Raw genomic sequence first — 23,776 nt, forward strand, 5'->3', positions numbered from 1 at the left:
TGTTTCTTGATATCACGTGGATATTGAATTGGCTGAAGACTGGTATCTGTAATGCTGGGACCACTGGAGGAGGCTGAGATGACACTTCTGACTGAAGATTGCTGTGAAACCTTCAGGCCTATCTTTCACACTGATGTAATGGGCTGTATCATCAGTGAGAGTGGGAATATTTGTGGAGCCTCCAGTGAGTTGGCTGGATGTGGCAGGACTGCAGAGCTGAGATCGGATCTGTTGGTTGTGGGATCACTTAGCTTTGTCTATCACTTGCTGCTTATGTTATGTGACTTGCAACTCGTCCTGTTTGGTGGCTTCCAATTGAACCAGGGTTAATCCCCTGGCTTGGTGCTAATGGTTCAGTGGGGGTTATGCCAGGCCATGAGCTTACAGATTGTGCTGGAGTATGGTTCTGCTGCTGTTGGTGGCCCACAGTGCCTCATGGATACCCAGGTTTGAGCTGCTAGATCTGATCCAAGTCTGTTCCATTTAACACAGTGATAGTACCACACAATACTTTGTGGGCGGCATGGTGGCACAGTGGTTAGCACTTTTGCCTCACAGCGTCAGAGACCCAGGTTCAATTCCCACCTCAGGCGACAGACTGTGTGGAGTTTGCACGTTCTCCCCGTGTCTGCGTGGGTTTCCTCCGGGTGCTCCGGTTTCCTCCCACAATCCAAAAAATGTGCAGGTTAGGCAAATTGGCCATGCTAATTTGCCCGTAGTGTTAGATGAAGGGGTAAATATAGGGGAATGGGTCTGGGTGGGTTACGCTTCGGCGGGTCGGTGTGGACTTGTTGGGCCGAAGTGCCTGTTTCCACACTGTAAGTAATCTAATCTAAACAATACGATGGAGGTTATTCCCAATGTGACAGTGGGACTTTGCCTCCACAAGGACAGTGCGATGGTCACTCTCACTGAGACTGTCATGGACATTTGTACCTGCAGCTGGCAGATTGGAAAGATGGAATCAAGTATGTTTTTCCCTCTTGTTGGTTCCCTCACCACCTGCTGCAGACCCAGTCTAGCAGCTTTAGTACAAGTCTGATGTTGGTCATCAAACCCATCACACACACTCACATCCTCAGGGAATATGGAGTAGTGAAACAGGACGATAAGAGAGTGTTGGCTGAGAAACAGCATGGTGAGGAGACGGACCCATCACCCTGAGCAACACCCTGGCAAATATAACTCTACACTAATAGGGGCAGCACGGTGGCTCAGTGGTTAGCACTGTTGCCGCACAGCACCAGGGACCCGGGTACAATTCCCACCTCGGGTTACTGTGCGGAGTTTGCACATTCTCCCCGTGTCTGTGTGGGTTTCCTCCGGGTGCTCCGGTTTCTACCCACAATCCAAAGGTGTGCAGGTCAGGTGAAATGGCCATGTTACATTGTTAGTCAGGGGTAACTATAGGGTTGCGGGATCGGTCTGGGTGGGTTACTCTTTGGAGGGTCTGTGTGGACTTGTTGGGCTGAAGGGCCTGTTTCCACACTGTAGGGAATCTACTCTACACCTCCCATTACCTTCTTCATCATTCCCAAAACTCTGTCCCCTCAGTCACTTACTGGGAGCTGTTGTGTAGGTCCCATTTGGTGAACCTGCAGAAACAAAATAAATGTCCATTAGGATGGGGAATAATCCATTCTCAGAGAGTGAGAACACAACAAGTGTGAGGGGATGGAGATTGATGTGGAGGTGTTGGTATTGGACTCGTGTGAACACAGTCAGAAACACACACGGCCCCAGGTTACAGTCCAACAGGTTTGTTTGAAATCACAAGCTTTCTGAGCGTAGCCCCTTCCTCAGGTGAAGTGAGAGAGAAGCACACAGACACCGAATTTATCAGCAGGGAGATCAATGGGCAGAGAGATCAAAAGATCATCCAAATGGGGTGAGTGGAGTCTCTGCAGGTGATCACAAATGTCAGATGGTGGGAGGAAAGTGTCAACAGCTGGATAACAAGAGAAGGGATGATCCAGAATCCCATTAAATGGGGCAGAGAGATCATTCCAAAACATTAAAAATACGGTGGGACTGGAGACAAACCAAATGCCTGGAATAACATGATCGGTATCAGTCACACGCCGAGGGTCAAACCTAAGTAATAAGTCATCCAAAACTGCACAAACTCATTAAGGGAGAGAGATCTTCAAAATTTATCAAGGTGATGGTGCCCAAACAAGGCAGGAAGGAAGGTTTTACAGGGATTGTGTCAGAAATCCTCATTCCCATACTCCCCTCCATCCTTACACTTTATGGAGGTGCAGAAAATCCCTTCCATTCCATTAATATTCAGTCAGTGAGGATCTGATTGGGTGCAGTGGGTCTAATGATCAATATTAGACCTGGTCTGGGCTGATCACGTAAAGGAAGATCAGACAGGGAACGAGACGTGTTTATACGTGTGTATCTGTGTGTGGGAATTCAATCAGTTCCATTCCCCACAGTGCCCTGTACTCCCAGTACTGGAGATCCCCCCACACTCACCCAGTCCCCTCAGTTCCACATTCCCCTCTCTCTGATTCTTACCTCTCCGTGACCATTTCCAGATGATTATTCCGACTATCCCGACAATAACAGCCAATAGTATGACCATTGATGCAATGAGACTTCCAAGTTGGGAATGCAGCCAATTGCTTTTCAGATTTTCTGAAACACATTGGAAATATATCAGGATTCTCTATGTTCCTGGATTTATTTCTAACCCTGTGTTAATTGGGAACAATTATAACCCTCCGAGCTGTTGGGATTGGTTGAAATGCGGGTTTGACCCTCTCCCGATTTCACTCTCCAGTGAAGTCACCAAGGATCCCATTGATAGGGGTATAAACATCGTGTTGTGCCTGTCCTGGGGGTTACCTCCCCAGACAGTTCAGTTCCCATTCTCCCCAATATCTCTGTGTCCTGTCCTTACTAGTGCTGGTGGGGTAGATCGGCCTTGGGTGAGGTGAAGGAGTGAGTGAATGGTTGGAGGGGTGTAGTTAGGTACCCAGAAGGCACTTCCTCAGTGGTTGGGCAAGGGGCAGTTTGGGAACTCACTGGTGAGTGTTGGGGATGTTGAGTACCAATGGAATGGGGTTTGGGTGCCACAGTGGGCTGGTGAGGGGGCCTTGTTAGGGATCCAGTTGTGGAGTTCTGTGTTGTGTCCCAGTTGTCTGTCCAGGGTGATGCACTGCGAGTCTGACAGACGCCTGGAGGCGGTGAGCTGGTGTTGGTGCTGGGAAGAGGTCAAGTGTTGGTTGCAGAAGGTCAGGTCATGTATTTTGAGGGGATGGAGTCAAAGAGTTAAAGAGTCACACAACAAGTGTGTATGTTCAGTCCAACTTGCCCACACTGACCAGATATCCTGGTCTGTGTGTGAATGTAGGGATCAGCAGTACTTTTGGAGATGGTCGGTTTTCTCAGTCTGTTAGGGACCAGATCAGGCCCCCTCAAAATATCTGAAGAAGGTAGCCTAGATCTGAACTGCTGCTTATTTTAAAACTGGATGGGAAGTGCAGTGTTCCAGATACAATGCAAGTGTTCAAACAACTCAATGTTAAGCAAAACACAATTTATTTAAACGCTGTCATTAAAATAAAAACAAAAAAGGAATTTTGAATAACTTAACAATTGAAAAATGTAACCGAATACAGTACTTATTATTAATTAACTGTTCCAATTGTTACATCCCATAAACACCTTGGCAAAAAGGTAAATTCAGACACAGATTCTTACATGCAGTTCTCCAGTCCCAGAGGAAACAATATCAAGAAATAAATGCAGAGAGTAGTAGCCAGGTGACACTCACTGAAGCTGCCAACTCTTTTGAGACCCCAAAAGCTTCTGATGTAACTGAAAAAAAACAAACTGAGAAATCTGGATCTGTAAGAGCTGGCCACGCCCATTCAGACTGCTTCTATTGTTCCAGCTTAAAATAAAACCCCAAGGCCTTACAACTGGTTTACCTCAGTCATCACCAGCAGCATGTTTGGTGCCTCTGCCTTACAACCTCTCTTCCAAACAAAAACTAGGACACCAACAACCTTTTAAAGTGACAGCATCATCACACTAGGAGTTAAAGAAGCTTCCAATCCCTAACCTCAGAACCTGAGATCTTTCCAGAGGGTTCCGGATTGAGGTAATTGTCCATTGGAAGTTGAAACTTCCCGGACAAATCCCATTCCGTGAGTCAGGAATTCTGACGGGTCCACACCCTCCTCTCGCAGGGTGTCTGGCTGCTGGACAATCTGGGCCCATGTCTTGTGCTGAAGCCTGGAATACAAGGGAATCTGCTTGTAATTCTAGTGAGATTATTCCGGAGTGAAATCGACGAGTACTTCACAGGTCTTTGGGAATCTGGAATCCCCTAAAGGCTCTGGAATTCGGTGACCCTTTCAAACTTAGAATTGAAATCTTTAACTCAGTGAGACCAACATGACATATCAACGCAGAGAACAAGGTGGGTAGTTGCAAACAAGGAAGTGAAAAAGTGTCCTCTAAATGATTTCACCTGTCACTTACCCCACTGATAGAGCTGGGTCTCTGCCAGGCTGCTGTGTTCAATGTGACAGGAGTATTGATCCTCATCCCCAACATTGATCTCAATCTCTTTCTGGATCTGATGGGTCCCATCGTGGTTCGGTCGAACCCCTGAGGATTGGGTCTCAGACATGACCTTTCCATTCCTTAGCCAGGTCACCTCAATGTCTACAGGATCAAACCCAGTGACCAGGCAGGAGAGAGTGAGCGGCTTGTCCTGACCATTGGGCTCCCTCCTGGAGATGAACACTTCAGGCTGAACTGTGATGGGAAAGGGTGAAATCACAAACAATAGACAGACACTGAATGGAATGGGAGAGCGGTTTCATAGATCAGTGAGGCTAGATCAGAACATGGAGCAAAACAGAAATACATACTTTTCCTTTTGAAATAATCTTTTCCAGCTTCCAGATATCTGTTTAAATATTCAACAGCGAGTTCTTCCAGATTTCTTTTCCAGTAGTTGTTCCAGGATTCATCAGAATCCCATTTCTCTTTAGTCATCACTGCAATGGGATTGGATGTGATCCATCTCATTGTGTCTGGTTCTAAACTGATAAAATCCTTTCCATCAAATCCAAATCTCATCGATTTCTTAATGCTGCCGTCATCACTGACCTCAACAGTAGTTATCTGTTGAAAAGTGTGAATTCCTGTCAGTGATCAAACAGACATAGATAATTAACAAATTATTTAACCAGAGAAACAATCCGGTCAAATTATCCTGTACCAGGCCCAGGGGGTGAGGGAGTTACACATGGGGCTAATCCCCAAGGCCTGTGCTGTCAGAGGGTCCCAGACTCAGGCAGCACTGCCCCTTTCTCCAACTGCTGTCTCACACCTCAACCTGGAGCAAATAAGCAATATGCTCTCTGATCCAGGTCAGAATTCCAGCACTCACATTCCCACTGTCCTGGAACGACAGGCCCAGTCCTTCTGATCATTTGTCTCAATCACAGGCTGCATTCTGGGGGATGTAGTCCATGTCTGTCCGTGACCACTCTGTCAGCCTCCCACAGGCACTGGCCCACGATCAGACTCTGTGTGTTATTTACAAGGACCCTCTCCCTGTGTGGGGCTGTGCAATCTCTTCCCCTGAGCCTGGCTGAATGGAGATGAGGATCAATCTCTTTAAGTTACTCACTCCCTGTGTCCATCTTCTGTCAGTTTTATAAATGATTTGGATGTGCAGATAGGAGGAATGGTCAGTAATGTTTCATTTGCAGATGACACCAAAACAGTGCTGAGGAGTTTAATTTAAATAAAAGGTGTTGCATTTTGGGTAAGGAGGAAAGGCAGACAAAGAGTTCACGTATCTGTGGATATCAGAGTGTGTCTTGGAAAGTTAGCAAACAGCGAAATTCACAGCTGACCTTGGAGGAACCAGCACAGGAACAGATACATTCATAATTTTTGATATGTAACCTTTCTGGAAGTCTGCAGAACCGAATAGAGTAAATTCTGTTTTGATTATTTGTTTAATTGTATCCTGTCTCTTGATTAAATGTTTAGAAATATAAACCAAACATTCCCAGTTAGCCTGGAGTACTGCTTTCCAGCGCAATAAGACGGTGATATTTTCTGGATCCGTAGATTGTGAAGGAGCAGTGATAGCCTTTAGTAGAGTGATATGCTCTTCCTGTCGGATGTGGGAGGTTAGGGAGAGTTTTCATGTTACTGATGATTATGTTTACAGGAAATGTGTTTGGTTGCGAATCCTATTGAATCGCATGGATCGGTTGGAGCTACAGTTGAAGGCAATGAGGAATTTGCTAGAGCAATGGGGTGTGATGGATGGCAGTTACAGGAAGGCAGAAAAGCCGCAGATACGGTCAGATAGATGGGTTACCTCCAGGAAAGGTAGGAGAGTTAGGCACGAAGTGCAGGGGTCTCCTGTGGCTATTCCCATTTCAAACAAGTATGCTGTTTTGGAAAATGTAAGGGGTGATGGAGTCTCAGGTGAATGTAACAGGAACAGCCAAGTTTCTGGTATCAAGACTGGCTCTCATGTAATGACGGGTACGTCGGGTTCCAAGCAATCGATTGTGTCACGACACTCTCTATTCAGAGGCACAGATGACGTTTCTGTGACCAGCCGTGAAAAATCAGAATGGTGTGTTAACTCCCTGGTCTCAGGATCAAGGATATCTCAGACAGAGTGAAGCATGTTCTCAAAAGGGGAGAGGGACAAGCAGGAGGTCATTGTACATGTTGGAACCAACGACATAAGAAGGGAAAAGGATGAGATTCAGAATGGAGAATATAGAGAGTTAGGCAGAGATTTAAAAAGGAGGTCCTCGAGGGTAGTAATATCTTGATTACTCCTGGTGCTGCGAACTAGTGAGGGTAGAAATAGGAGGATAGAGCAGATGAATACGTGGCTGAGGAGCTGGTATATGGGAGAGGGATTCACATTTTTGGATCTTTGGAATCTCTTCTGAGGTAGAAGTGACCTGTACAAGAAGGATAGATTGCATCTAAATTGGAAGGGGACTAATATACTGGCAGGGAGATTTGCTAGAGCTGCTCAGGAGGATTTAAATGAGTAAGGTGGAGGGAGGGGGCGCACCCAGGGAGATATTGAGAAAGGTGATCAAGCCGAGACTGGTACAGTTGGGAAAGGGAGTTAGTCAAACAGCTGGGGCAGGAAGGAACATAGCAGACAACAAGATAGCAGTGATAAATTAAACTGCATTTACTTCAATGCAAGAGGCCGAATAGAGAAGGCAAATGAACTCAGGGCATGGCTGGGAACATGGGACTGGGATATCATAGCAATTCCAGAAATGTGGCTCAGGGATGATCAGGCTGGTCGCTTAATGTTCCAGGATACAAATGTCAGAGAAGGATTGCAAGCGGTGGGGTCGGTGGGGGGTGGGCAAGAGAGGAAGGGGAGCGGCATTTTTGAAAAGGGATAGTATAACTGAAGGAGGATATTCCTGGGAGTACATCAAGGTGAGTTATTTGGGTGGAACTGAGAAATAAGAAAGGGATGATCACCTTTCTGGGATTGTAGATGCCTTAATAGTTAGTGGAAAAATGAGAAACAGGTTTGTAAGGAGATTTCAGTTATCTGTAAGAATAATCGGGTGGTTATGGAAGGGGATTTCAACTTTCCAAACATAGACTGGGATTGCCATAGTGTTAAGCGTTTAGATGGAGAGGAATTTGTGTACAAGAAAACTTTATGATTCAGTATGTGCATGTACCTACTAGAGAAGGAGGAAAACTTGACTGAGTCTTGGGAAATAAGGTAAAAGTGACTGAGGTGTCAGTGGGGGAGCACTTTGGGGCCAGCGACCATAATTCTATTAGTTTTAAAATAGTGATGGAAAAAGATAGACCTGACCTAAAGGTTGAAGTTCTAAATTGGAGGAAGGCTAAGTTTGATGGTATTAGGCAAGAACTTTCAAAAGCTGACTGGGGGCAGATGTTTGCAGGTAAAGGGATGGTTGGAAAATGGGAAACCTTCAAAAGTGAGACAATAGAAGTCCAGAGGCAGTATATTTCTGTCAGGGGGAAAAGAAAGGCTGGTAGGTATAGGCATGCTGGATGACAAGAGAAATTGAGGGTTTGGTTAAGAATAAGAAGGAAGCATATGACAATATAGACAGGATAGATCAAGTGAATCCTTAGAAGAGTATAAATGCAGTAGGAGTATACTTAAGACAGAAATCAGGAGGGCAAAAAGGGGACAAGCGATAGTTTTGCCAAATAGGGTTAAGGAGAATCCAAAGGGTTTTTACAAATAAGGACAGAAGGGTAAGTAGGGAGAGGCAGCCTTTGTATGGAGCCAGAGGAGATGGAGGAGATGCTAAATGAGTATTTTGCATCAGGGTTTACTCTGGAGAAGGACATAGAAGATATAGAATGTAGGGAAATGGATGGTGACATCTTGAAAAATGTCCAGATGACAGAGGAGGAAGTGCTGGATGTCATGAAACACATAAAAGTGGATAAATCCCCAGGACCTGATCAGGTATACCCTAGAACTCTGTGGGAAGCTAGGGAAGTGATTGCTGGGCCCCTTGCTGAGATATTTGTATCATCGATAGTCACAAGAAGACTGGGGATTGGCTAACATGGTACCACTATTTAAGAAGGGTGGTAAGGAAAACCCAGGGAACTACAGACCGGTGACCCTGACATTGGTGGTGGCACTTTGTTGGAGGGAATCCTGAGGGACAGGATTTACACGTATTTGGGAAGGAAAAGGCTGATTGGGGATAGTCGGCATGGGTTTGTGTGAGGGAAATCATGTCTCACAAACTTGATTTGAGTTTTTTGAGGAAGTAACAAAGAAGATTGATGAGGGCAGAGTGGTAGTCCTATACGGACTTCAGGAAGACATTCGACAAAGTTCCACATGGAAGACTGGTTAGCAAGGTTAGATCTCATGGAATACAGGGGAACTAGCCATTTGAATATAGAACTGGCTCAAAAATAGAAGACAGAGGGTGGGGGTGGAAGGTTGCTTTTCAGAGTGGAGGCCTGTGACCAGTGGTATATCACAAGGATCAGTGATGGCTCTACTGCTTTTTGTCATTTATATAAATGATTTGGGTGTGACCATTGGAGATATAGTTAGTAAGTTTGCAGATGACACCAAAATTGGAGATGTGGTGGACATTGAAGAAGGTTACCTCAGATTACAACGGGGTCTTGATCAGATGGGCCAACGGGCTGAGGAGTGGCAGCGGAGTTTGGTCTAGATAAATGTGAGGTGCTGCATTTTGGAAAAGCAAATCAGAGCATGACATATACACTGAATGATATGGTCCGAGGGAGTGCTGTTGAACAAAGAGACCTTGGAGTGCAGGTTCATAGCTCCCTGAAAGTTCAAAGTTTGCGAGAAGATCTGTAGCTCGGGTGCTCGTTGCTGTGGTTCTGTTCGCCGAGCTGGAAGTTTTTGTTGCAAACGTTTCGTCCCCTGTCTAGGTGACATCCTCAGTACTTGGGAGCCTCCTGTGAAGCGCTTCTGTGGTGTTTCCTCCGGCATTTATAGTGGCCTGTCCCTGCCACTTCCGGTTGTCAGTTTCAGCTGTCCGCTGTAGTGGCCGGTATATTGGGTCCAGGTCGATGTGTTTGTTGATGGAGTTTGTGGATGAGTGCCATGCTTCTAGGAATTCCCTGGCTGTTCTTTGTTTCGCTTGCCCTATAATGGTAGTGTTGTCCCAGTCAAATTCATGTTGCTTGTCGTCTGCGTGTGTGGCTACTAGGGATAGCTGGTCGTGTCGTTTCGTGGCTAGTTGATGTTCGTGGATGCGGATCGTTAGCTGTCTTCCTGTTTGTCCTATATAGTGTTTTGTGCAGTCCTTGCATGGGATTTTGTACACTACATTAGTTTTGCTCATGCTGGGTATCGGGTCCTTCGTTTTGGTGAGTTGTTGTCTGAGAGTGGCTGTTGGTTTGTGTGCTGTTATGAGTCCTAGTGGTCGCAGTAGTCTGGCTGTCAGTTCTGAAATGCTCCTGATGTATGGTAGTGTGGCTAGTCCTTTGGGTTGCGGCATGTCCTCGTTCTGTTGTCTTTCCCTTCAGCATCTGTTGATGAAATTGCGAGGATATCCGTTTTTGGCAAATACCTTGTACAGGTGTTCCTCTTCCTCTTTTTGCAGTTCTGGAGTGCTGCAGTGTGTTGTGGCCCTTTTGAATAGTGTCTTGATGCAACTTCGTTTGTGTGTATTGGGGTGGTTGCTTTCATAACCACAAACTCCATCAACAAACACATCGACCTGGACCCAATATACCGGCCACTACAGCGGACAGCTGAAACTGACAACCGGAGGCGGCAGGGACAGGCCACTATAAATGCTGGAGGAAACACCACATATGAAAGCAACCACCCCAATACACACAAACGAAGTTGCATCAAGACACTATTCAAAAGGGCCACAACACACTGCAGCACTCCAGAACTGCAAAAAGAGGAAGCGGAACACCTGTACAATGTATTCGCCAAAAACTGATATCCTTGCAATTTCATCAACAGATGCCGAAGGGAAAGACAACAGAACGAGGACATGCCGCAACCCAAAGGACTAGCCACACTACCATACATCAAGAACATCTCTGAACTGACAGCCAGACTACTGCGACCACTAGGACTTATAACAGCACACAAACCAACAGCCACTCTCAGACAACAACTCACCAGAACGAAGGACCCGATACCCAGCATGAGCAAAACTAATGTAGTGTACAAAATCCCATGCAAGGACTGCACAAAACACTATATAGGACAAACAGGAAGACAGCTAACGATCCGCATCCACGAACATCAACTAGCCACGAAACGACACGACCAGCTATCCCTAGTAGCCACACACGCAGACGACAAGCAACATGAATTTGACTGGGACAACACTACCATTATAGGGCAAGCGGAACAAAGAACAGCCAGGGAATTCCTAGAAGCATGGCACTCATCCACAAACTCCATCAACAAACACATCGACCTGGACCCAATATACCGGCCACTACAGCGGACAGCTGAAACTGACAACCGGAAGTGGCAGGGACAGGCCACTATAAATGCCGGAGGAAACACCACAGAAGCGCTTCACAGGAGGCTCCCAAGCACTGAGGATGTCACCTAGACAGGGGACGAAACGTTTGCAACAAAAACTTTCAGCTCGGCGAACAGAACCACAGCATCCCTGAAAGTAGAGTTGCAGGTAGATAGGATAATGAAGAAGGCATTTTGTATGCCTTCCTTTATTGGTCAGAGTATTGAGGACAGGAGTTGGGAGTTATGTTGTGACTATATAGGACATTGGTAAGGCTGCTTTTCGAATATTGCATGCAATTCTGGTCTCCTTCCTATGGGAAGGATGTTGTGAAACTTGGAAGGGTCCAGAAAAGATTTTCAAGGATTTTGTCAGGGTTGAGGGTTTGAGCTGAAGGGAAAGGCTGAACAGGCTGGGGCTGTTTTCCCTGGAACGTTGGAGACTATGGGGTGACTTGATAGAGGTTTATAAAATCACGAGGGCATGGATAGGATAAATAGACAAGGTCTTTTTCCTGGGGTGGGGGAGTCCAGAACTTGAGGGCATAAGTTCAGGGAGAGAGGGGAAAGGGACGTAAGGGGCAACCTTTTCACGCAGAGGGTGGTACATGTATGGAATGAGGTGCCACAGGAAGTGGTGGAGGCTGGTACAATTGCAGCATTTAAAAGACATCTGGATGGGTATATGAATAGGAAGGGTTTAGAGTGATATGGGCCAAGTGCTGGCAAATGGGACCAGATTAATTTAGGATATCTGGTCGGCATGGATGACTTGGACCAAAAGGTCTGTTTCTGTGCTGTACATCTCTATGACTCGAAATGCTGACAAATGGGGCTTAGATCAGTTTAAGATAGCTGGTCTGCATGAAAGAATTGACTGTAAGGTCTGTCTCTGTGCTGTACGATTCTATGAATCTACCTTCTGTACAATTTCCTCTAATTATTACAGTGTTTTTAAACTTTGTTCTCATTGTTTAATCTATTCATCACAAATTAAACATAATGAGTTGGCCTCTTTTGGGGCAGTGGTGGTTTCCCAGAATGCCCTGTTTCAGGTCCCAGCTGCCCCAAAGGGGTCACAATATATCTGCACAACGTGATTCAAAAATATCTCCAGATCATGAATGGACCGTGACAGTCAAATGTTCTCTTTCATGTCCCTCATGTTCTCAATTCATTAGTTGTCTAACTGTTTGTTGATTGGCTCATAACTTAACATGAAAATATTAATAATTATTCCATCAATTTCTGCATCTTTAAAATATTTCTTCATTCCTAGCTTTGTTTGCTTTATAATTCTTTTTTCTATTTTAATGACAACAAGTAATAGATTCCAGTGCTACACTTGGTATGCTGCTTTCAAACACATTCCCAGTTAATCCTAGTAACATGGGAGTTCAGAGGGAGAGTGGGCAAGTCAGCCCTTTGAGTCCACTCCACCATTTAACATGATCATGGCTGATCTTATCCTGATCTCACCGCCACCTTCCTGCCTGCTCCCATCCCCCTTTATCCTGCTTTCCATCAGAAACGTAGCCATTTCTGTCCTGAATTTGTTGATTGGTTCTGCCCCGCTCTGGGTCAGTGAGTTCCACAGATTCACAACCCCCTGAAAGAGGGAGGTAATTCTCATCTCAGTTTAAAACCGATCTCCTCTCTCTGTACATCTACCATCTATTGTTCAAGACTGTCCCACAAGGGGAATGTCTGCTAGACATCGACCTTATCAATCCCCTTGAGCATTTTATATTTCTCAATCAGATCCTCCTTCATTCCTCTGATCTCAGTGAGTCCAGGCCCAAGCTATTCAATTGCTTCTCGTACAATAACCCTTTCATCCCTGGAACAGCCTGGTGAACCTCCTCTGAACTGCCTGCAATGTCACCACATCCTCCCTTAGGTAAGGAGACCACAACTGGACACAATTCTCCAGGTGTGGTCTCACCAATGCCTTATATTGTTGTAACAACACTTACAGTCATAGAGTCAGAGAGATCTACAGCATGGAAACAGACCCTTTGGTCCAACCCGTCCATGCCGACCAGATATCCCAACCCAATTGAGTCCTTGTAAATCTTTTCTGAACCCTTTCAAGTTTCACAACATCTTTCCGATAGGAAGGAGACCAGAATTGCATGCAATATTCCAACAGTGGCCTAACCAATGTCCTGTACAGCCTCAACATGACCTCCCAACTCCTGTACTCAATACTCTGACCAATAAAGGGGAGCATACCAAACGCCTTCTTCTTCACAATCCTATCTACGTGCGACTCCACTTTCAAGGAATTATGAACCTGCACTCCAAGGTCTCTTTGTTCAGCAACACTCCCTGGGACCTTACCATTAAGTGTATACATTCTGCCAAGATTTGCTTTTCCAAAATGCAGCATCTCATACTTATTTGAATTAAACTCCATCTGCCACTTGTCAGCCCAATGGCCCATCTGGTCAAGATCCTGTTGTAATCTGAGGTAACCCTCTTCGCTGTCCACTACACCTCCAATTTTGGTATCATCTGCAAACTTCCCCAATATACCTCTTATGCTCGCATCCAAATCATTTATGTAAATGACAAAAAGTAGAGGACCCAGCAGACTGGAGGCCTCTGACCAGTGGAATCCTTGTGGCATTCCACTGGTCACAGGCCTCCAGTCTGAGAAACAACCCTCCACCACCAACCTCTGCCTTTTATCTTTGAGCCAGTTCTGTATCCAAACGGCTAGTTCTCCCTGTATTCCATGAGATCTAACCTTGCTAATCAATCTCCCATGGGGAACCTTGTCGAACGTCTTATTGAAGTCCATATAGATCACATCTACCGCTCTGCCCTCATCAATCCTCTTTGTTACTTCGTCAAAAAACTCAATCAAGTTTGTGAGACATAATTTCCCACGCACAAAACCATGTTGACTATACCGAATCAGTCCTTGCCTTTCCAAATACATGCACATCCTGTCCCTCAGGATTCCCTCCAACAACTTGCCCACCACCGAGGTCAGGCTCATCGGTCTATAGTTCCCTGGCTTGTTTTACCACCCTTCTTAAACAGTGGCACCACATTAGCCAACCTCCAGTCTTCTGGCACCTCACCTGTGACTATCGATGATACAAGTATCTCAGCAAGAGGCCCAGCAATCACTTCTCTAGCTTCCCACAGAGTTCTAGGGTACACCTGATCAGGTCCTCGGATTTATCCATCTTTACCCATTTCAAGACATCCAGCACCTCCTCCTCTGTCATATGTTCTTTGCAATAAATGCCAGTATTCCATTCGCCTTTCTTGTTATATGCTGCACCTGCATATCCACTTTCTGCAATTCATGGCGAAAAACACCCAGATCCCTCTGCACTGACACACTGTGAACCTGCTTCCCAATGAAATGACAATTTGTCTTCTTATTTTCCGGCCAAAATGAACAACCCCACACTTATCCACATTAACCTCCACTTGTCAGAGTCTGGCCCATTCTCCCAGCCAATATCCATCTGGAAACGTATTATCTTCTCATCATAGCCTGGTTTCCCACCAATATCAGTATCATCCATGAGTTTAACTATGATACACTCTGACCCTGCTTGCAGTTCATTTATACAGATTGTAAATACTTGAAGTCTGACAACTAACCCGTGCAGCACAAGACTAGCTACAGGTCACAATCCAGAGAAGGACCTATTTTTCCTGATCCTCTGTTTTGTGTCAGTTAGTCAATCCCTTATCTAAGCCAATACTCTACCTTAAACTCCCGAGGATCGAACCTTCAACAAAAGCCCCTTTACCCATCATGTGCAAGACTAAGGTAATTTACAAGATACCATGCAAAGACTGCATGAAACACTATATAGAACAGGCAGACAACGAGCAATCCACATCCATGAATACCAACTAGCCACTAAATACTTTGACCAGCTGTCCCTGATAGCCAAATATACAGAAGCCAAGGATCACAAATTCGACTGAATCAACACAACCATCCGAGCTGAAAATGTGTTGCTGGAAAAGCGCAGCAGGTCAGGCAGCATCCAGGGAACAGGAGAATCGACGTTTCGGGCATAAGCCCTTCTTCAGGAATTCCTGAAGAAGGGCTTATGCCCGAAACGCCGATTCTCCTGTTCCCTGGATGCTGCCTGACCTGCTGCGCTTTTCCAGCAACACATTTTCAGCTCTGATCTCCAGCATCTGCAGACCTCACTTTCTCCACAACCATCATAGGACAAGCTAAACAGAGAACAGCCAGAGAATTTCTCGAAGCACGCCAGTCATCTACAGACTCCATCAACAAACACATTACCTGGGCCCTTTATACCGGCCACTCCAATGAACAACTGGAATCAGAAGGAACAGAGCCAAATAAATTCCAGAAAGCACAGTACAGCAGCGCTTCACAGGAGGCTCTGAAGCACTGGAGATGTCACTCAGACAGGGGATGAAATGTCTGCAAATCAACTTTCTCGCTCAGCGACCATACCCTTCCCATGGCAACCGGCACCCAAGCTACAAATCTTTACACAACTCTTGATTGTCTCTGCTTATCTCTCGATGGATGCTGCCTGGCCAGCTTTGAATTTCCAGCATTTTCTGTTTAAATTTCAGATTTCCAGCATCTGCGATACTTTCCTACCCTGTGATATGTTGCAGTGACATTTCTACTTTCGGGGTGCCTGTAAGATGTTACTGCACAGGGCCAGGTTTGAAGAAACAGAGATACTCACATAACAGGAAGAACCAAGTTGTGTGACATTGTCTGGTGTCAGGGCTCCCATGACTGAGCGGCACAAAATGGGTGCTGGCTGCCCATGGTTAATGCAGCAGGACATGGCTGACAGTAGTTACAGCACTTAGGAAAATGTTTGCTTCACGTAGCCTTCACATGTAGGACAATAGTAACTCTGTATAATCAAGGTTACTGACTGAGAGAGAATGTGCAGCTGCAGTTGCTTTCTTAGATAAGAACATTTCACGCTAATTAGTTGTTTCTCTTGAATTATTTAATCAATCTGTTACAATATTAAGAGTAGGTTTCATTTATGATTCTTTAGATAATCATAGATATCGATTCTGAAGTAGTTGTGAATCTACATATATATAAAATAAATACAATAAAAGTACTGGAGGAAAAGATTCAAACCAGTTTCAGACAGTAAACACAATCCCCGCTCTCCCCCCCCCACCCTCCCCATTACTACAGGAATGAAAACAGAGATCAGCAGATATTGGAATGTGGATTGAATGAACACTTTAAGACACAGTTTGTTAGCTGAAGAATTCTAACATTTGGTGAAACTACCTAACTTTGTTGGGATCATTTAAAAATCAATATTCTTGTGTATTTCCTGTGATGAGAATTGTGAAAGATTCCTGAAGCAAGTATCCAGTAAATGGCAGTTAACATGGTGCAGCAGGGAGATGTCACTGGAATACAGTATCCATTGTGAAAAACCTCAAGAAGAAAGATAAGAAAGTCTGAGAAAACGTCATGAAGGACCACGGGTGGGCCAATAACCTGTCCATCTCTTTGTTGTTCAGTGATATGATGAAATACATTGAGGTAAACTTGAACTGTGTAAGATGCTGTATAGAGAGCCAATTACAGAGGGATAACTCAACATCACATGCTGTAACTGAAGCTGTCGATCACATTAAAGGTTACCTGAATCTGCTCCGTGACTCAGACTCTCACAGATAAAGTCTAACATCTCAGAAAGCAATGGTTGGAAGGTGGGTCACACTGAAAGCTGAGATTTCAATAGGCTTTGCAAATAGACGAACGGAGTATAAAATCTAAGACGTTTTGTTAAACCCGTGGAAAACATTTTGACTGCACTGTGTCTACAATTCCCTATTTTGGTCGCTCAAAAGATATGAAGAAGTGGGGTGAATGTTGGTGGTGCACTGTGGGTGGAAAAGGCTCCCAGAGGTAAGGGAAGCATCGAGGTCTATTACGTCTCTCCCAGTCCTGGGGACCAAATGTCAGTGTTGGGGAATGAATGAGGTTTTATGATGAAAGGATGAAAGGGGACAACCAATAGAGAAATTCAATCAGCCACATCTTACCAGATGTCTGGTTTGTCCTCTTCATTATTGCACTCATTGTTTCCTTTGCTATGTTTGCACGTATTTTTGCCCGGTGTGTGAGATAATCCCAGAAATTCACATTGAAGGATTCTGCCATGAACTGCTGCCTGGGGATGCACTGTTGGGTTTTACTGTCACGAGAAGCTATGATAACTCCATTGACTGTTGCAGTGTTTGTAACCTCAGGAAAATTCTTAATTCCAGAAACAACTGTGTAAATCACAGTGATTACATTAGCCTCTATAAAGCAAACAATGAAAGCAGGAAGTTACTCAACATGAAAATAAACATCATATTAATATATCTGGGCTACAAAACTAGAATCACATCACAGACATCAGGGACATCGCTAATGTGAGAGACTGCCCTTAAAATCACTTTCAACATGTTATATCTGTAAAGGTCAGACTGAAAACAATTACACACACTTCCAGCTGGTCAAAGTGAGGCCCATCCACACAGTGACAATCTCCAATAACCCACCAAATTATAACACTGTCAGAATCCTGTCTGATATAATCAACAGAATCAGATTCAACTAGGTCAGAATTAGCTGCTGCAGCCTCTCAGAACAGGGAGTAAACACAGAATCAGGGTCACTCAGATACTCGATGGAGTCAATGTGGACACAGGGAGAGGCTGGGACACAATCCAGTGATTGGATATTAAACAGAAAATCACTAACCTGGAACAGGAATCTGGCATAAATGGAAGAAAAATCCTGCCCATGGTCCACCTGGAGTGAGGAATTCAGGATAACCCAGGGGCAGGGCTGTGGTTTATCACCATAACCAGGAAAGATTTGCGGTGAGTGAAGCCACATTGAAGTTGAAGAGAAACAGGAATATTTTGGGAGGATGAAGTGTGAGACCGTGGGGGACAGTTACTGTGTGAACAGTCTCTCTGTCAAACAGGGGAATGGACAATCCAGAGCAGGATCCTCACTGTCCTTCACTAAACTTTTTAATTAGTCCTTCATACACGGCCATTAGGATGTTGGTGTCTGAGATAACCCGGCCTATTCAACCATGAGGGCATCACAGCTGAGCATGGGCTGGGTTTTTTTTTCACAAGTTTACAAAAGAAAACTAAAAAAAAGACCCAAGTATAAACATTGATATACAGTTAAATCTTAAATAAATGATAACCAAAATCTATCAGACAAGGAAAAAGAAATACCAAGAGAAAGAAAAGACAAAACTCAACTAACTACTCATCTAACTTACAACTAACCAGAGTGTAACATTAAAATTCTTCCATTATTCAAGAGAAAAAAAATTTCCAACGGATAACACGGGCGGCACGGTGGCACAGTGGTTAGCACTGCTGCCTCACAGCGCCAGCGACCCGGGTTCAATTCCCGCCTCAGGCGACTGCCTGTGTGGAGTTTGCACGTTCTCCCCGTGTCTGCGTGGGTTTCCTCTGGGTACTCCTGTTTCCTCCCACAGTCCAAAAATGTGCAGGTCAGGTGAATTGGCCATGCTAAATTGCCCGTAGTGTTAGGTAAGGGGTAAATGTAGGGGTATGGGTGGGTCGCGCTTGGCGGGTCGGTGTGGACTTGTTGGGCCGAAGGGCCTGTTTCCACACTGTAATGTAATGTAATCTAATCTAACACATAAATTGAGCAGTGATATACCTGCTCGGAATGTGTTAACATCAGATCACAACAAAACCCGTATTTATCCAAACCATCACGAGCATAGAACATATAAAATTCACAAAAATAAAAGCTCTTCAGTACATTCAGATCAATATATAAAAAAAACTATTTCTATATAGTAAAAAAAAGTATAAAACGTATTTAAATGGAGATCTTCCCCCTTATTCCAAAACACCCATCATAACCTCTCCCAACCAGTGCCCCACCCTTGACCCAGGCACCCCACGATAGGATAAAGAAAATTCAAGTATACTACTGAATTAGAACTAACAGTGAGTACCCTATTCACCGCCACCCACACCAACACCTGAATATATTTGGTAATGTTAATACCATATATGAACATATATGACTATAAAATTACAGTCTCAGCAAATAATAATTAAATATATTAATACAAAATAACAGGGGTAAACAACCCCGCTCCCAAGGACAAAGATAAAATAACATATGGTTGCCACCATCCCCCCCCCATCTACATTAACTAGACCCTCTGGCCTATATATATAATATACATATATAAAAAAAAGGGGAAAGGAAATCGCTAAGTAAAGGATGAATAAATAAGCCCTTCTTCCCACCCCCCGGAGATAATAATAAACAGTAAGATAATGAAAGGAAAAAAAAGGTGGGGGATACACCGGGGTGGGGTAGGGCAAAACAACATCGATTAACTCTTATAATTTGTCGAAGAGAGTCCAAAAGTTCCTTGGCCTTCTCCGGTGATCCGAAGTTAAACACGGACCCTTCATGGCTATAGCGTAGTATAGCTGGGTAGCGCAAAGAGTATTGAATAACATAATCTTGGATCCTTTATGAGTCATGGCTTGTGGATCTTTCCCAAGATTTCTGGAGGCTTCCAAAAGTGTCTGCCTCACCTTATAGCTCTGCAGCCGGGACAGGACCGGGCGGGGGCGCTGGTTCGAGCCGGGCCCATGTATTGCAACCTGGTAGGCCCATTCTACCCTTACCTGGCCTGATCCAGCCTCCAGATTCAATAACTGTGGAAGCCACTGTTCAAGGAACCTTATAAGCCGGCCTTCTTATGCCCGTTCGGGAAGGCCCAGCAAGCAAATATTTTATCGATGACCTCGATTCTCGAGGTTGTCAATGTGATTCTCTAAGGTCCGGACTCGCTGCTCGAGCGTCCGGACCCGATCCAGGGCCGATTCTGCAATGGCCTCGGAGGTCGCGGCCTTTAGTTACGCCCCTCCGACTCGGCGCTCGATTTCTTCGATGTCTCGGGCGTGCTTTTCTAGCGCGGCCGAGAATGAATTCCACTGACTTCGGGACTCTTCTATGAAAGCATCGATCTTCGCATCGAGTTTGGAGATTATTTTCGCGAGGCTCGCCACCGTAGGTAAGTCCCCCGGGCAGCTGCGGACGCCTCTGCTGCAGCTGGGGAGGGGCTCCTTTCCCCCTAGTCATTTTTACAGGAGACTGAACTGTATAAATTTAGGACTATACCACTAATTACATATTATAAATTCAAAAATACATACATTTACATACAGAGATCAGAATTTATAATTTTTATACACAGGTCTGTACGTTTATCAATCATATTCCATAAATTTAGCTGAGGTGTCAGCGGAGCCCAAATGACTCCGTGGGCCCCCTGTTCTTCTTTAGGCAGGCAGATGTTATACGGTGGTATTTCCCCACTGCGCCTTGGCGGCAGCTGCCCCAAGCTTCGGCGCGTCCCTCAGCACGTAGTCCTGGACCTTGGAATGTGGCAGTCTGCAACACTCAGTCGGGGTCAACTCCTTCAGCTGGAAGATCAGCAGGTTTCGGACCACCCAGAGAGCGTCCTTCACCGAGTTGATGATCCTCCAGGCACAGTTGATGTCCGTCTCAGTGTGTGTCCCGGGGAACAGGCCGTAGAGCACGGAGTCCCGCGTCACGGCGCTGCTCGGGCCGTACCTCGACAAACATCACTGCATTCCTCTCCAGACTTCCTCTGCGTAGGCACATTCCAGAAGGAGGTGTGTGACAGTCTCGTCTCCCCCGCAGCCGCTTCGAGGGCAGCGTGCGGTGCGGCTGAGAGTCCGGGCGTGCATAAAGGATCTCACAGGCAGAGCCCTTCTCACCACCAGCCAAGCCATAATCACATTAAGTAAAAACTATTTTTAATTGATTTGGTGAGTGTGGTGGAGGAGGATGGCCCACTTTGCCTCGGTCTTGGGAGAAGCACTTTCGAGGAGAAAGTGAGGACTGCAGATGCTGGAGATCAGAGCTAAAAATATGTTGCTGGAAAAGCGCAGCAGGTCAGGCAGCATCCAAGGAGCAGAAGAATCGATGTTTCGGGCATGAGCCCTTCTTCAGGAATGAGGAAAGTGTGTCCAGCAGGCTAAGATAAAAGGTAGGGAGGAGGGACTTGGGCAAGGGGCGTTGGAAATGTGATAGGTGGAAGGAGGTCAAGGTGAGGGTGATAGGCCGGAGTGGGGGTGGGGGCAGAGAGGTCAGGAAGAAGATTGCAGGTTAGGAAGGCGGTGCTGAGTTCAAGGGATTTGACTGAGACAAGGTGGGGGGAGGGGAAATGAGGAAACTGGAGAAATCTGAGTTCATCCCTTGTGGTTGGAGGGTTCCGAGGCGGAAGATGAGGCGCTCTTCCTCCAACCATCGTGTTGCTATGGTCTGGCAATGGCGGAGTCCAAGGACGTGCATGTCCTTGGTGGAGTGGGAGGGGGAGTTAAAGTGTTGAGCCACGGGGTGATTGGGTTGGTTGGTCCGGGTGTCCCAGAGGTGTTCTCTGAAACGTTCTGCAAGTCGGCGGCCTGTCTCCCCATATAGAGAAGGCCACATCGGGTGCAGCGGATGCAATAAATGATGTGTGTGGAGGTGCAGGTGAATTTGTGGCGGATATGGAAGGATCCCTTGGGGCCTTGGAGAGAAGTAAGGGGGGAGGTGTGGGTGCAAGTTTTGCATTTCTTGCGGTTGCAGGGGAAGGTGCCGGGAGTGGAGGTTGGGTTGGTGGGGGGTGTGGACCTGACGAGGGAGTCATGGAGGGAGTGGTCTTTTCGGAACGCTGATAGGGGAGGGGAGGGAAATATATCCTTGGTGGTGGGGTCCGTTTGGAGGTGGCGGAAATGTTGAAGGATGATACGATGTATATGGAGTTTGGTGGGTGGTAGGTGAGGACCAGTGGGGTTCTGTCCTGGTGGCGATTGGAGAGGCGGGGCTCAAGGGCGGAGGAGCGGGAAGTGGAGGAGATGTGGTGGAGCACAATAGACTCAGACTTGCTGAGTCACCTCCATCATGGACCCCTGAGCCTGGGCTGGGTTAAACATGGAGTATCCTTCTCCATGTTTACAAGACTTTAGACCAGGAATGATGAAGCTGTCTGGCTTCTCCCAATCGATGTGAAAATTAAAATTGTCCATTGGAACCATTTCCCATTTGCTCGGAGCTTCTCTGATCTCAGGGTGTCTACATCCTGCTGTCAGGAGACCTGGACACAAATCCCATCAGAGTCTCCCAGACTGTGCTGCCTTCAATGTGTAAAAGATCAGGCTGGCTGTATAACAGGCGGCTGGTCAAACATCCCCCATTTCAAACTCTCCCCAAGAGACTCACATTCACCCCAGACACAGAGAGAGAGAGGGAGAATGGAAAGCTGAATTCTGTACTTACCGGGAGAGACCCGGGAAAAACACAGGGAGATGGAGAGAAGGATCAGCAACATTCTGGGAACCCACTCTCCCTATTCCGATCAGGGACTGGGAATAAAACACTCTGAGGGGGGACAACACAATTTAATTTTATAAAATGGAAAACAACAAAAACAAGTTTCTCGGCACAGCGATTTATGTTGAATTCCGACCATTTCCGGACTGCAGATCCAGAAAACTGGTTGGACTCAGAAAACCATCCAATTAAAGAGATAAACAGGTTCTCGTCACCAGTTACTGGGAGGATGTATCTCAGACAGGTTACAGTCAGACTGTGAATTGGAAACGACCAAGTTAATATCGGGATTGCCCCCTTTCGGCGGTGATAATCGCATCAAGTCTTTTCAGGGGAATTTTACAAAACCGAAGATGCTACCAAGCCATTAATGGAGTGGGTCATGTACAGAGAGCCCAGTGTGGGGGTTAATGGAGTGGGTCATGTACAGGGAACCCAGTGTGAGGGTTAATGGAGTGGGTCATGTATAGAGAGCCCAGTGTGGGGGTTAATGGGGTGGGTCATGTACAGAGAGCCCAGTGTGGGGGTTAATGGAGTGGGTCATGTACAGGGAACCCAGTGTGGGGGTTAATGGAGTGGGTCATGTACAGGGAACCCAGTGTGAGGGTTAATGGAGTGGGTCATGTACAGGGAGCCAGTGTGTGGGTTAATGGAGTGGGTCATGTACAGAGAGCACAGTGTGGGGGATAATGGAGTGGGTCATGTACAGAGAGCCCAGTGTGGGGGTTGATGGGATGGGTCATGTACAGAGAGCCCAGTGTGGGGGTTAATAGAGTGGGTCATGTACAGAGAGCCCAGTGTGGGGGTTAATGGAGTTGGTCATGTATAGAGAGCCCAGTGTGGGGGTTAATGGAGTGGGTCATGTACAGGGAACCCAGTGTGAGGGTTAATGGAGTGGGTCATGTACAGGGAGCTGTTTTATAAATTCTCAAGGATCGGGTTCGCAGGAGAGTAGTCTGACACAGACCAGGAGAAAAGAACTGAGAGACGAGTTTGCTAGAATATAAGTATTTTATTCCCCACAGTGTCGCCTCAACCAGGTCTCGTACTTACAACGGGTCTGGTTTATACTCACTCTACATGTTACCGGAACTGGGAGCCGTCAGTTCTCGTAGAGCGGTTGCCAACAACACATGCTCGGCGGTTAAACGTAACCCGGAACAGACTCTACCGAACTGGGGACTTTCCCAGCTTATATACTCTTTCGAGATCTAAACATTCATGCGAACAACAGGGCAAGACTCTTTACGAGTTTCAGCTGGAACCAATTAAGCTTGCAACATCCTGTTTGACAGTGTCTGTTCCTTATCAAGGCCGGTAGCATAAACACC

At 45.9% G+C, this 23,776-nt stretch overlaps 1 protein-coding gene across 1 annotated transcript; it reads right to left on the reverse strand.

Moving 5' to 3' along the window:
* Window positions 1-1,554: 1,554 nt before the first annotated feature.
* LOC148140768 (class I histocompatibility antigen, F10 alpha chain-like) lies at window positions 1,555-22,575 on the reverse strand. Its single transcript, XM_087979028.1, has 6 exons — window positions 22,392-22,575; window positions 17,078-17,338; window positions 4,896-5,171; window positions 4,501-4,779; window positions 2,527-2,646; window positions 1,555-1,595 (listed from the first exon to the last, which is right to left on the reverse strand). The coding sequence occupies exons 1-6, from the start codon at window positions 22,441-22,443 to the stop codon at window positions 1,555-1,557; spliced, it is 1,029 nt and encodes a 342-aa protein (XP_087835154.1). The 5' UTR covers window positions 22,444-22,575.
* Window positions 22,576-23,776: the final 1,201 nt, after the last annotated feature.

The sequence above is a fragment of the Chiloscyllium plagiosum genome, unplaced genomic scaffold (assembly GCF_037043375.1).
Source record: "Chiloscyllium plagiosum isolate Xiang-an unplaced genomic scaffold, Cpla_swu_hap1 HiC_scaffold_35, whole genome shotgun sequence".
In the NCBI taxonomy this organism is placed as follows: Eukaryota; Metazoa; Chordata; class Chondrichthyes; order Orectolobiformes; family Hemiscylliidae; genus Chiloscyllium; species Chiloscyllium plagiosum.